This window comes from Opisthorchis viverrini (genome assembly GCF_000715545.1).
Source record: "Opisthorchis viverrini unplaced genomic scaffold opera_v5_106, whole genome shotgun sequence".
NCBI classification, from domain to species: domain Eukaryota; kingdom Metazoa; phylum Platyhelminthes; class Trematoda; order Opisthorchiida; family Opisthorchiidae; genus Opisthorchis; species Opisthorchis viverrini.
In genome coordinates this window covers 95,632-110,220 of record NW_008751768.1, presented here as the reverse complement: position 1 = coordinate 110,220, position 14,589 = coordinate 95,632, and the positions used below count along the sequence as shown (strand labels likewise).

The window sequence follows — 14,589 nt, the reverse complement described above, 5'->3', positions numbered from 1 at the left end:
AGTTGTAAGTTACAACGACTCATAGCTTCCCACTTTTTCGAGTCACCGTCCCATGCCCTCAGACAGGCCTTTTTTGTTACTTCGCATTTTCCGCCCCCAACACAAACCAAACCGAATTCAGTTATTCAATAACAGAGCATATTATGCACCGAAAATATATATAGATGTGATGAACATGACTGATGCTCTATTCATTGCTCTATTCATTATTCTCTTGTTTTAATATTCCATATGTACATATTCGCCAATTCGAATACATACGTGCTGGTTGCCACTCTTCGCTGAATTCTGGATTTCTAGTTTGTCGGGTTGTACCGATATACGTACGAAACTTTATTACCACATTTTGGCGTCGCGATTGGAACAATTCATCATGCCTGCCGAAATGGAACCATTAGATGTTAATTCAACTGCGCGTGACGTAGAGGATTATTTGGAACGATTCGACATATGGTGCCTCACAAAATCCGATATGGATGATAAGAAACTCACTGCATATTTCCTACATTTCGTTGGCAAGGAGGCGTATACTTTGATCAAGAATTTAGTATATCCTGAATCTCCAATTGATATTTCTTACACTGCATTGAAAAACAAAGTTCTTCAACACTTCAAACCGATTAACTTCGTAGCAGCCGAAAGAGCTAAGTTCAATATGTTAGCCCGCTCTCATTCTCAGTCGGTTCGTGATTTCGTGTTACAGCTGCAGACACAGGCAGCCAAATGTGACTATGGTGCCCAACTGGAAGACCAGCTGCGTGATAGACTCATTGCTGGCATTCAACTGCCCGAATTACAGCAGAAGCTGTTACTCTGTCCGGATCAGAAATTTCAAACTATTCGGAAAATATGTGAGCAGTATGAAGATGTGAAGCATGTGACGAAGACTGAGGAAGCAGTCTTGTTAAATTATTCTAAAAGAAATAATTCAAGGATGCGGACGAACAACAAATTCAAACCTCGAACAGATTCTCGTGCCTCAAATCCATCAACACGTCACTTCACAGATCGTAACCCTAATCCGATGGCTCAAAAATTCGGGAAATGCGAGTCTTGTGGACGAAACCATTCCAGATATTCATGCCCCCACAGACGAGCCAAGTGTTTTAGCTGCGGTAAAACAGGACACATTCAACTTGTCTGTAAGTCCAAGAAAGTGTGTCACTTAACTTCTGACCCAAACACTGACGTGAAGACATTATCTGAAGATATTTCTACTCTTTCTCTATCTGTTTTGTCCCAAAATTCGTCACATGTTTTTAAAACGTTGATATCCGCTTCTGGTCAAAAGCATGGCTTTATTGTTGATACTGGTAGTGTTGAGTCCATCATTCCACAATCAGATCTAACTGCATTCTACCCCAGTGCCGTGATAGTGCCTACAGATATTAACATTCGCGGTATCACTGGACATTCTGTACCTCTCGTTGGTAGTTGCACGATCCCTGTGAGGTTACTACAAGGTACCTGTATCGATTGTAATTTTTTGGTATCAACGTCGGGACCATCGATCGTCGGACTCAAAGTTCTACGCTTACTGCAAACCAGTATCACCTTACTGACTTCTGCGAATGAGAATGAACTCAAGCAACTGATTCTTAAATGTTCTAAGGCCACAGGTGGCATGCAAATTCCCAAGATGAGGCTCGAAGTTACAGGAGAGCCTATATTTCTTAAGAGACGGATTATTCCATTTGGTTTACGCGAGCCTGTTCGTCAAGCATTAAATTCAATGTGTGCGAAAGGAATACTGACTCCTGTTGAGTCATCGAATTGGGCAACTCCGATCGTTACCCCACTGAAGGCTGATGGTATTACTCCGAGAATTTGTGGTGACTACCGGCTTACGCTAAATACGCGGCTACTACAACGTACATGCACCACGGAAGAGCCAGAAGATGTATTGTATCGTTTATCAGGTTCAAGTGTGTTTTCAAAAATCGATTTAAAAGATGCTTATCTTCAAATACCACTGGACGAAGCCTCCAGTAACCTTACCGTGATCAACACACCCTTTGGGTTATTCCGATACAATTTTCTTCCCTTTGGTCTGAACGTTTCACCAGCTGTATTTCAGCAAGTTATGAATACTATTGCAAAAGATTTGGAGGGTGTTGAGACGTACCAAGATGACGTCATTGTGCACGCTGCTGACAAAGCTACCCATGATATGCGTCTGTTGTCTTTACTGAAGAGATTTTCTGAGTTCAATGTAGCTATTCATCCTGAAAAATGCACTTTTGGTGTCCCATCATTTTCATGCCTTGGCTACATTGTGGATGGCAGCGGTTTTAAACCTGATACAAGACGTCTATCCCCTTTAGTAAATGCGCCATCACCGACCAATCTACAAGAACTGCGTTCAGTTCTAGGAGCACTTCAGTATTACTCTCGTTTCATTCCTAATTTCGCCAAACACGCAAGTTGTCTGTTTGATATCATATCTTCCAATCAATTTTCTTGGTCTTCCAACCATGAGAAGGCGTTGCGTGCACTGCTTGGTTATCTTCAGACTTCAGCTGTTTTGAAGCCATTTTCCGCCAAACATCATTCGACGATCATTACTGATGCTTCTCCCACTGGAATAGGAGCAATCCTTGAACAGTGTGGTAGACCAGTGATCTGCATTTCCCGTCGACTTTCAAAAGCCGAACGTGGATATTCTCAGACTCAACGAGAAGCACTTGCTGTATATTGGGCTGTCAAACGGCTTCATAAGTATCTTTTTGGATTGAACTTTACCATTGCTACTGATCACGAGGCTTTGAAGTTCTTGTATCATCCAACGAAGTCTCTGGCGAAGTCATCTGCCGCTATGGTGCAACGGTGGATTATTGCATTGAGTTCTTACACCTACACAGTAGTTCATCGTAGTGCGAAAATGATTCCTCATGTCGATTTCTTGTCAAGAATTCTATCATGTGACTCTGATTCAAACAACTCAGATTGTCTACTGATTCAACCATTACCAGTCAAGCGGGATGTGCTTGTTGCTGACACTAAAAGATATTTCGCTCCCATTTTCTCTGCACTGCGACGTGGCTGGACGCAGCAAGAACGACGCCGATTTCCTGCTTTTTACTGTCGCCGCGAAAGCTTGTCCGTTACTCCGGATGGTTTGCTGTGTTTTGAGGATAGAGTTGTCATTCCACCGACTCAGCGAGCGGCTGTTCTTGCAGATTTACACTCTGGTCATCTGGGTGTCGATAAAATGAAATCCCTTGCACGCTTGTCATGCTGGTGGCCGGAACTGGATGCTGATATCAAGCATACTGCTAAGAATTGTGTTAAGTGTGCACATAAGATTCATAACAAGTCTTCACAGTGGCATCCGTGGCCAGTTACTTGTGAAGCATTTCAACGAGTTCATGCTGACTACTGTGGTCCTTTTCTTGGTAAATACTATGCTTTAATTCTTATTGACGCATATTCCCGTTGGCCTGAAGTTTTTCTAACTACTTCTCCAAGTGCCGAATTCACTCAGCAAGCCTTGAGGAAAGTATTCAGCCACGAAGGTGTACCAACTGTTTTGGTCACTGACAACGGCACACACTTCACTGCAAAATTCCTCGAGGAATGGTTGAAGGGTCTTGGTTGTCGACATCTGTTTACTGCTCCGCGACATCCCCAGTCGAATGGACTTGCTGAAAATTTTGTCCGAATACTTAAATCTGCTATTATTTCACTCTCTCCCACTACTTTTGTGGAATTGGACCGTGGGATTGATAATTTTCTAATGCAATACAGGAACGCCGTCCATTCCGTTACTGGGAAGAGTCCCGCGCTTCTATTTAAATCTCGTTCGTTGCGTACAAGTCTTGACTGTGCCAAAACGGCTGATGTTACATTTTTCAAGGGTAATGATTTACGACCCGCAACAGGAATAGTGCTTTCATCAAATGGCAAACGAATGGTCACAATTCTCGATTTGGATGATCTCTCTTGTCATCGGAGACACATTGACCAGGTTGAGTTCAATACCAGAGGTCAGTCTGTTAACGGCACTCCTGCTGTTTCAAATACTAATGAGTCCTTTGTAGATGATCTTGTGGTATCCGAACAAAATGCTGTATCTGAAGAACGTACTACCTGTGAAGATTCTGAAGTTTCCATTCCGAGAAGATCCGAAAGATTGCGGTCAAGACCACCACTGGACTATAAACACCCGCACGCTCATTCAAGGTGTGGCGGATGTGATGAACATGACTGATGCTCTATTCATTGCTCTATTCATTATTCTCTTGTTTTAATATTCCATATGCTGTACATATTCGCCAATTCGAATACATACGTGCTGGTTGCCACTCTTCGTTGAATTCTGGATTTCTAGTTTGTCGGGTTGTACCGATATACGTACGAAACTTAATTACCACAATAGACCATCTGTTTATGTGCTCTGCAGCACACTGGATACTCATACATTCAACACCGCAGTAGGCCTCTGCTCGACATGGATGTTCACACCAAGGCTAACTCGCAGTTTAGTTTCACTATGAATATCACCATTCCATTCTTATCATCCCATTGGTAGCTGCCATTTCACTTGCCTCTTCCGCGACCCGTTTAACCAGCCTCTATTTAGTTGTTGCCCGTCCGAATTGACTGAGCTGACTCACTGGCCCACCTTCTCCTTTCGGAAGAAAGATCTGGCAGCTGGAGTACTTCATTATTTCACAGGCCGCATTTATGATTGCTTTGTGGTCTTTAAACTCGCAGATCTGTTAGCATGTATGAGAGGTGAAAACCTCATGCGAGGACGCCTTCAAAGAGGAGCGTACCGTCCCGTTGCACCCTAATGTGGTCGTGTACCCGCCACCTCTCCAGTAGCATGCGTGAATCGTCGTCCAGCGGTGGTTCTGAGTCTGGTGTTTAAATCCAGGAAATCCGTAAAAAGGCGCTGTCGCTTTCTATTTGTTGCCACTGGTGGTTGACCCCTCAAAGTTGTGTTGTCCATCTGGCAACGCCATAAACTGAAGATGGTATGGAACTTACTTTCATCCGTAGAAAATCTTTAGGTAGACAGGCGTTTGATAGCTCTAGGTTGCCACGGTTTACATCAACGTGCAAGGCTGTATTTGCCCTAGTGGTAATAATGGTTGCACCGGAACAAAAAACACCTCGTCAATCAAATAAAAACTACGCACCTGCCTGCTGCTAACGGGAGTGAAAACATACAAAAAATATGTACAATGAGAGTCCCAACCCCATACTATTAGCATGAGAGGTTGGCCATGTACCGGTCGTTGATTGAAGCTGATAGCTGCGCTCTGGGGACCGGCGACCATTTCTCTTACATTTACTTTTCCTCTTGAATTGTTGTATTATCCAACTCACGTGATTGCCTCCAGAAAATCTAGTCCACCATCACGGAAACTCTACTCGTGTCACTCCTTGTGTGCTCGATTTCACTTACCAGATGACATCACTGCGTAATTATAGCGATCTGTTCTGTCTCACTTATGCACTTATTGTTACCACCCTAGTTGTGGTAAAGGTTATTCTTTTTTCTCCATTTATGAACTTTTTTCTATCTGATACCCCCCAAAACTCACGAGGCCTTGCTGGACTCATCCTATTCCTTATTGTTTCCAAGCTTCTACCTTAGACAATACATGATTAAAACGCCCTGTGTGGTCGTCGTCTACTCATCTTGACCCATGATTCACACACGAGTAAACACCTTTTCGTTCCAAAAATACCTATGTTCTTACATTGGCGGCTTCCCTTGGAAAGCCCAATCAGTTCCTCACAGACCAGCACATCGCAGATCAATCACCATAAACGGGCCGTCAAGGGCTGTTTAAAAACAGAAGTATTTCAGCGCAATGATGGAAAGGAACTGCCATACCCAGTCTAATATTATTTATGCAACTGTTCACTTCCTCTCGCCCACTCGTTCCTTCACCTGCGACCACGAACAAGCTCTTCGCCTGGCCCGAGCAGCTTCTGGGGACACGTTCGTTCTAAACTGCTAAACCTTCTTCACGGCTCTCTACAAATCGCTGACTTTCATTATATGCTTCTCACACATTCAGCTATTTTCTGTGCCGTTCGTGCTCAGTGATGTACTGTAGCACCGGCTCTCTCCCAAAAAAAGCTTTACTCCCGATTCTACCCCAGTAGCAAAACTAGTGAGCCCCTACATTTGCACCGTCCACCGTGATGCCGAGATTGCTGCTACCACTTACCCGTATTGGTAATTCCTGTAATTCATCACCCTTAACTAGGCTTTAGAGAGATCCGGCCATAGGCACAACGTCCCAAAGCCGCAAGTTCCCAGCGGTGGTTAGGCTTCAGTTCAAAGTGACCGACTAGATTGTGGCAAATATGCTGCCCCAACAGATCCGTTGTTTTTGTTCCTCAGTCTCCACAATTTTAATTTTTCTTATCATGTACCGGAAAGAATACCTCTTAGTGTGCCCCCTCGATTTGTTTTTGCCCGCCAAATTCAAATCTCAATGATTTGTTTTTGTCTCAACTGTGCGCTCGATATTCGCACAATGGAATTGAATTTTCGAAAGTTACGGCGTGTTCCTGATGGACTAAAGTAATCGGACAATTGAGTTTCCATCCTTCACGGCATCTGAGAAGGCATTAACTCAATACAAGAAGGATAACTTTGTGGTATTTGTGCGTTAATCCAGTAATCGAAGCACCAACGGTGTTTTGCGTTACGAGTGGGTTCACTACAAATGCAGCAGGCGCTCTCAAAGACACACGGAAAGCCGGGGAATCTGAAGAAGCTAGTAAGACGAGCGTATTTATTAATAATAAAAAACTACGCGAAGCTCCAGCTGCGGTGTTTTGGTTACGAGTGGGTTCACTACAAATGCAGCAGGCGCTCTCAAAGACACACGGAAAGCCGGGGAATCTGAAGAAGCTAGTAAGACGAGCGTATTTATTAATAATAAAAAACTACGCGAAGCTCCAGCTGTCCGGTGCGGTTTTTTCTACGGAAGCGAGGGAACCAACTGATAGTCACATTTCATTTTCTTGAACACAACCACAAGTTGTCAGAGTTTCTGTACAACAAGCTGCCAGTTGATCGACGGCTAACCGAAGACGGTTTGGGCACCTGCAGGGCCCTTCTGAAATATGGAACGCCCTCATGTGAGGTGCGGCAGTTTGTGGCGGATGAATTCAGCAAGATTCTCTCCACTAAGGATCTAAACAACTACCGCCGGAAGTTTCGGCCGGATATGTTTACCAGGAGCCGCATATTTTTAATGTGGCAAATGATATGCCTTTGGTCCTGGAAAAACTTCGGGAGACCGGACGCCTCCTTGTGTCAGAGTAAGGTCACAATAGCCACATATGCTTCTCCCGATGAAAGCTGATAGCGTTTTTCCGACACTTTCCAGATGTAGACGGAACGCATGCCGCCTTGGGTAAGTTTTTTTGAAGCACCCGTTGCAACTTCGTATATATTTAAAATTGCCTCCCATCTTGAATGACTGCCTCCCCGGTCAACAATTCAAATGAACCGCCACTTTTGGACCGGTGTAGTTGAATCCTATCTTTAGTTTCACAGGAAATTTATATTTTCCGTTTTCCCTACCGTGCAAATCGCCTTTACCGCTTCGGTTATACTGTTTTGTAACAAAATCTTGGTTAACTGTAAATTTGTTTTAATGCACGAGTTTGCGGCCCGCCTTCGATCACGCGTTGACTGTTGATCCATATTGGCTTTGCTTGCCTTTTGGAATACCTCACCGTTTGTCGGAAACCGTTGAGGTTTGTAATTTTGTATTGCATGTAACTACTTTCATTTTTATAGTTCAGCACATTTGCGTAGCCATTCGTTCGGAGTTTTGCCGGTTTGACTGCTAACTTTGGTGCTTGTTGCTCAAGAATTTGAAACGGTCGTTACAGCACCTAATATTCAGCATGTAGATGTGAGCTTTACACCTTCCTGATAACGGACGGCATGAAAATCCGGCGTGCGGGTATGCACGCATTCGTAGAGAGCGAGCAGTTTGCCCCCATGCGTAAACTGTTCGGCTTATTAAAAGAAATGGTGAGCGAAAACTATCCGGTGAAGACCTTCGTAATTGACAAGCTGGCGGCGCAAGTGCGTGCACCAAGAGTCGTGTTTGGCTGTGACGTTAGGCTCTGCTACTCTCATGCCCGCGAAGCCATCAGGAAGCGCGTATGTATCATTTAACATCCGTGTGTTTTTGGTCATGGACACATTCTGCGAATAGCCGACACAGGTTTCACCGCATGGCTCGCTGGAAACGATGTATGCTAGGTTTTTTGTTCATCGTATTGCAAGCACACAGATTCCGGCAAGACCTGCAGCTTCTGCGCAGCACCGATCCTCGATTTCTTTCCCACCTTACGGCTCGCTTGTTGCGCATCATCCGAAAATAGGCCATACACGCACAGTCCGAAATTGTTCATTTCGGTAATGTGACCAAAAACCGATTGGGGACGCGAACGGCCGCCTTGAAGACCGGATGCACCACTCCGACACGTTGGGGGATGCAATTCAATACGTGTCCCGGCAAGCCGAGTGGCTCATGCGAGAGTTCGAGATGCATACTGCGTATCACTGCGACAGGCGGTAAATCCTAGAGGGTGACGCCTACGTTCTAAACGTGGTCTGTTGAATGACGACATAGACAGGCTCTCTCGTTTTGAGGCACTTGGATCCGCGACCGCCGCGGCTACCGTATGAAAGTTTTGCAACAAACGAGGTGAGGTCGAGCTACGTAAACTAACTTATAGTTTGTGGTGCAAACACCCGGATGCTTCCAGACTGTTGACACGTGCTGTAGAATGCACATACACCTTCGAGTAGGCAGTTTGGTTTCCCTGCATACACCTGTTCTCTGTATTCCGAGATCGGCCCTTTCGAGTAGCAAGAACTATTCTTCATTGACTTTTACTTAGCTTGCTTCCCAATCCACCAACGATGGCTGCCGGATTACAACCTTTCGGAAAAATGGTGTACCCCTTACACTGGTTCCCAAACCACCACCGACAGCTTTCGATGGCCTTCGTAAACAACTGAACCGAGTGGTGGATAAGCTTCAGAAGCTGGAGCCCTGGAAGACCAGAGCCATCTTTAAGCGGTTGATTGTTCAGGGACAAATCCCGCTGCGTCAAGTCTTAAAGTCTGCAACCGATGACCCACCGTTGGTGGTCGAGGATACTGCACCTCAACCCAGAGGGTGATCTGGGAACGCTGACTTGGGCTTTTGCGTACTCTGTGACCGGCCGACCAATACCAGTGACGGCTGGTGTGCATATCACGCCGACTGTTGTGATGGTGAACCTTGCCTGCTGTGTGGTGGTACTCTTCAGGCTTGTCTCAAAGGTGAGTCCACATGAAAATAAATTACTTTGGTTCTTAGCTCCGGGCCCATCCAGAAAACGCAGGGGTGTGCTTACCACCCGGCCCGCAGAGGGGGCGTCTTATGATGTTGATCTGGACCGAAGCGCAGAGCTCCAGCACAGTGTATCCCGGAGGTCTGTGTGTCTGTATATCCGGGTCCAGAGAAGAACCACTCGACAGCCGTGAGTAAATGTCTGACAACTATGACTAACGCTGTAGAGCAGCAGCTAGATGAAAGAGACGAAGATGACTGAATGTAACCCATCGGCTCCGAAAAGTTTGTCTGTTAATGAGGCCCTATGCATTTTATGTAAGTCTCGTATTTCTTGAGAGGTGCAGTAAACAGGCATGCGAAATAACCGCTGAAGATGGTATTGTGTGAACAGGCATCTACGAGAACATAGTCGCTGGAGTGAATTTTGGGGTATCTTTACCAGTTTGTCGGCCGCCCGTCTTGTGGGGATATTTCGATAACCTGAACTATATATTCCTCTAATTTCAGGGCTTCAATGGCGAAATGAACACTCCTCACGAAGAAAATGCGCCTCCCAGAAGGACATGTGTAAACGACCAATATATCTCAACATTTCAAGAAGTACATTTTGAGGCTCTTCTCCGTTAAAGATGGATGGATGGGCATCGTGTACCCCTAGCCACATGCTAGTCGTGTGCGTCAGTTAGGTTCGTTCAGATGTCCGGTGTGATCGACGTATGTTCCATGTTCCTGATCGATAAACCTCGAGGTCTTCCTAGCATAATTCGCAACCTATAATGGAAAACTCTGCTTCTTGCCAGCAAACGTGCGAACGTGCCCGAAATTTAGCATATAATTAACGTGGACTACGGAATTTTAACTGGTAACAGGAACCATCGACCAAAATATTTGTTTGCACGAATGCACCTACGCATATTCCGCATCTCCGAAGGCCATTTAGATTCCAGAATGTTCTGGAAATTTTTTCCGGTGGAAAACTATTTAAAAGTAACGTTTATTGCAAGCGAGTCAGCGAGTCAGGCAACGTATTTACAGTCGGTGGTGTTTATCGACATTGAGCGTTCGCTCACTTAAACAACTCGTCATAGTAAATAATTTTAATAATACAGGAACATATACATTATACATAGAAACTCTACGCTATGAAGTGGCAAGCCTGAAAATGCCGTAGATTTCGAGAAATCATTCCCATTGTGCGAGTAGCCAGCGGCGTTTTTTCTGCGCTGAAAATCGCTTTTAGTGCCTGGTGCTCTGTAGAACTAGTTTCACTTAACCATACTATGACAGTAAACATTTGACAGTGGCTGTAAGCCGGTATCGCCCGTAGAATCACCCTTATTCCAATAACTGGATGCATGTATTACCTCAAATGGTACCTAAAAACTGAAAGCCATGTTTGAAGATCCCTTGGGAAGCCTTAGGGTGCTGTTAGCTGATGATTCCATACAACGGAATTGTATGAAGCGGAATTCGCGGGCACAACGTAAGTGGAGTAAAAATCGGGAGGGTGTTGCTATCTTTGGGTTGGTTAAGACGCATTGCTTTTGAAGTGATGACGTACCGAATAAATAGCTAGCAACACAACAGTTGGTTCGTGAGTTTGGAAAACATGGATCATGGATAGCTATATCTGTTGCAGGCCTCCGTTACGTGGTGCAGTGCTCACCGGGAATGTGGGATAACACCACAACGTCCAGAAATTTGTGGGTGTTGGTGAGAGGGGATAGAGCCTCGCAAAATGGAACACGAGAAACCCGGGAGCATGAGGGTGACTGGTTACGAAAAAGAGCCTCATAGTCCCTTTGAATAGTGTGTCTTGATTTAGAATGCCGATTGTGCAGAACGTAAGGCGGGATAATAATAATAACGATAATAATAATGTTTATTCCCAAATTGTGGGTGACATACCGTCTGGCATGATCATACGTTTAGTGTCAGAAGGAAGCATGATTTGGGGATCCGTGCGCAGTGCAGATTGCACGAGAAAGGGGACGATGTCATAAGCAGTGGGAAATATCCGACGAAATAATGGTAATAATAGGTTTCTATCCCAACTTCTAGGGAACAATGGACATGAGGTCCGATTAGTCCAAAGACAGTGGTGGCTGGCATGATTCAAAACTGAAAACCATTGTTGGCCATGAGTGACCTTGGGTGGTTGGATAGATGGCAGGAGTCAACTAGCAAAATTGGGGCGCTCAGTAATGGCACAATGGAGTTGAACTTCCGAAAGCTATGACGTGTCCTTGATGGATTGAAATAATCGGGTAGTTGAGTTTAGAGTGTCGGTCCAAACTTTTTAGCCCTATTTAGGCATCGTAGGGTCTCAGTGATGCTGGGAAGTCATCCCACAAGACTTCAGCCAGAGGAACAGTTACTTCAGTGGACAATTGAATTCGTTGAGCTGCAAAAATATGAATGTAGATCAGGACGGTTTTCGGTCCGAGCACACACGCAACAAAATGCAACATTTTGGCGTAGAAAGCTTTACTCCGCTTGTAAATACTTGCAGTTGGGAGCATTATGCGGATCATGGCACACAAAAGCGGAGGTGGAGATGGAGTAATTCGAATTGAGGCACATGGCGAGTTTTGTCTCAAAAAGGTGGTTTAAGTTGAAACTAGGCAGACTCATTGGTTGCTCTGTTGTATGGAAGTCAGGTGCAGGGAATGGGTCGGATGGGGACATGGAATGCGAGAGGCATCTGCTGCCATTTGCCAGCCTGAGCTCTCTAAAGTGGTGAGGATGATCTCCAAGTACGGACGAATCAAAACGCCAAATTGCCAGGAAGCTGACAATAATGTGGCACTCAGATGGATGGAGCTCTGTTTGCAAGATACTGGACGGTAATTTTGATGACGTGCTGTGGGCACCGGTGTGCCTACAGATAGGTCCTTCGAGGTGCAGCCAAAATTTTTCTGACAGCCACGCGGTTATGAACATGAGGAGCTCTCGGTGGCCGTCAGGTTTGTCCGCCATGCTTATTTGAGCCCGCGGATAGTCGCTCACAAAGGTACGTGCTCACCGTTCGGTCGCCTGACGGTACGCCACCCACCAGTTGGGAATACACATTGTTATCATAAAAAGGGTCAGTAACAACGCGTTGCTATCATGGAGGAGGGGAGTAGATTGCCATATCTTCCGGCAGTTTCGTTGCGCTTTATGATTTTGTAGAGCTTAGTGACATGGTGTTTTCTAATGGGAACTGTCTCTCACAGGATGATTAATTCACATGCATGTATCTGAAAATGCTGTAGTATGACCTGACTGACCGCGCACGACTGAGAATGGGGGGCCATTTTCAGAGGTTTGCATCCGCATCAACGCTGCATGTGCATCAGGTTAACTGCGTGTACAACACCGCAGAAAGGACCAGGGTCTCCAAAACAGGGTGGTGCCTACTCACAAGGCTGCTGAAAACTCCTCGACAGCCTAAGACCGGTTTCGCATTTCTTGAGGCTCATCAGGTAGCCGCAATCCCCAAGTTTTCGTCAACCTTATGTTCTACTTGAACCCAAATTGGACTGTTTTCGAGAAATACACTCATTTGCAAATCAGTTTTGTTTCCACGAGATTCAGTTGAGTGTCTCGTGAAAGCCAAATTGATTTGCAATAGAGTGGTGCCTACTTCCGTATTTTTGTACGCGTGGCAATCGTGGTGGATCCAAGCGCTATATGGATATCGACCTGAGTAGGATCTGCGTTGGAAATTCTGTGAAGTTTATCTCACTTCGAGAACACCGTGGAACAAAAAATCCGTTTTACCTTGATTTTGTGCTCCAGCTCGGAAACTGGTAGTCACATGCAAAAATTCGCTTACTAAAGAAAAATTACAGGTGCACCATAGAACAGGTTAATTTAATTTAATGGTTGTGTTCTAGTATAATAATACAATACTACTAATAATGTACCATAGGTACCACGTAAAATATTAAATTACGTTAGATTAGATTATAATTAAAATGCACAAGATGGCATCTAGAACATATAGTCGTTCATGTAACGATAAAAATTATAAATAATAATAATATAAATAGCTATATAAGTTTGGCTTACTTTCAGCTGGCGGCCTTCTTTCTGAATCATCTTCCAGGCGTGCTCGCTGTGCCGCGGTGAAACTGGGGAGCACATTTTTCGCTTATACAGTGTACGTAATAATAATTAGCTATATAAGTTTGGCTTACTTTCAGCTGGCGGCCTTCTTTCTGAATCATCTTCCAGGCGTGCTCGCTGTGCCGCGGTGAAACTGGGGAGCACATTTTTCGCTTATACAGTGTACGAGGTATGATTTATTTGTATGCAAGTATTGGCGATGTACAACCTTGCTTGGTGGGCTGCGGCTCCCGTTCTTTCTTTCCGTTTTCCATTCACAGAAATAGTCGAGAACACCTATCTTCTGACACGCACTGTCACCACTGCATTCATAGCGTGCATACTACGCTTGTGCCGGCTGGGTGAACGGAAGCCACCGAACCCCAACAACATATCTGATCCGGGAAGCTTGGGCGAAATCCTCGATCCTAGGTAACAATCCGTGAATCGCTAAACTGCGTGAACTCTGTATAACTATGACCATCATCCTAGGTGCTTGTCAGAACACTGATACCATCTTCAAAACAGTAGGCTGGTTAAACAATTTCAACACAGTTGATTGGGTCAGACGAACGAAACGAAGGGGGCTGTACACATTGCCCTGCTGATACATCTCTTCAGAGGATCTGTAACACCCAACTTGTTTTACTCAGCCAATATACACTTGGGCTAAAAAGTCCGCCAATTCGGTATTGTTTGGCTTGTAGTGTACTGTGTCTGTCATTTTGATTGATTCATATGTAAGTATTGGTGATGTGCAACCTTGCTTATTGGGCTTTGGCTCATGAGCTTTGTTTCTGTTTTCCATCCACAGAAATTGTCGTGTGCTGACCTTTGATTTCATCTGCTGTTGGGCCAGGAATCCCAAACATCAAACGTGGTTTCGAGACTTCTGCCGTGCAGACTTCTCAGGAATACGCATCTTCGTTGAACAATTCACACTGGGACCAGCTGCGGTGGAAGAACTATATAGGACCATTGTCCAGAAAGTTCACGAGGCTGACGCGACGTTCGTCCCAAGAAAACCGGCACGCATTCGGATGAACCGCAGGATGCCAAAAAGGATCCGGCGAATTCTGGAAAAAAGATCCCAACTCTTTTTCAAAAAATTGACCACAGGGGATACAGAAGATGAGCTGGCATTTCGTAAACTGCGGAATCG

General features: G+C 45.0%; 1 protein-coding gene across 1 annotated transcript in view; it reads left to right on the top strand.

Moving 5' to 3' along the window:
* Positions 1-373: 373 nt before the first annotated feature.
* Positions 374-14,589, top strand: part of T265_05745 (hypothetical protein) — a gene marked incomplete at both ends in the record, with an annotated part of 33,362 nt that continues 19,146 nt past the window's right edge. Inside the window, 3 exons of the mRNA XM_009170825.1 lie at positions 374-3,986; positions 9,174-9,322; positions 9,360-9,522. Of these exons, the coding sequence (XP_009169089.1) occupies positions 374-3,986; positions 9,174-9,322; positions 9,360-9,522 (3,925 nt within the window). The remainder of the gene's footprint in view (positions 3,987-9,173; positions 9,323-9,359; positions 9,523-14,589) is intronic.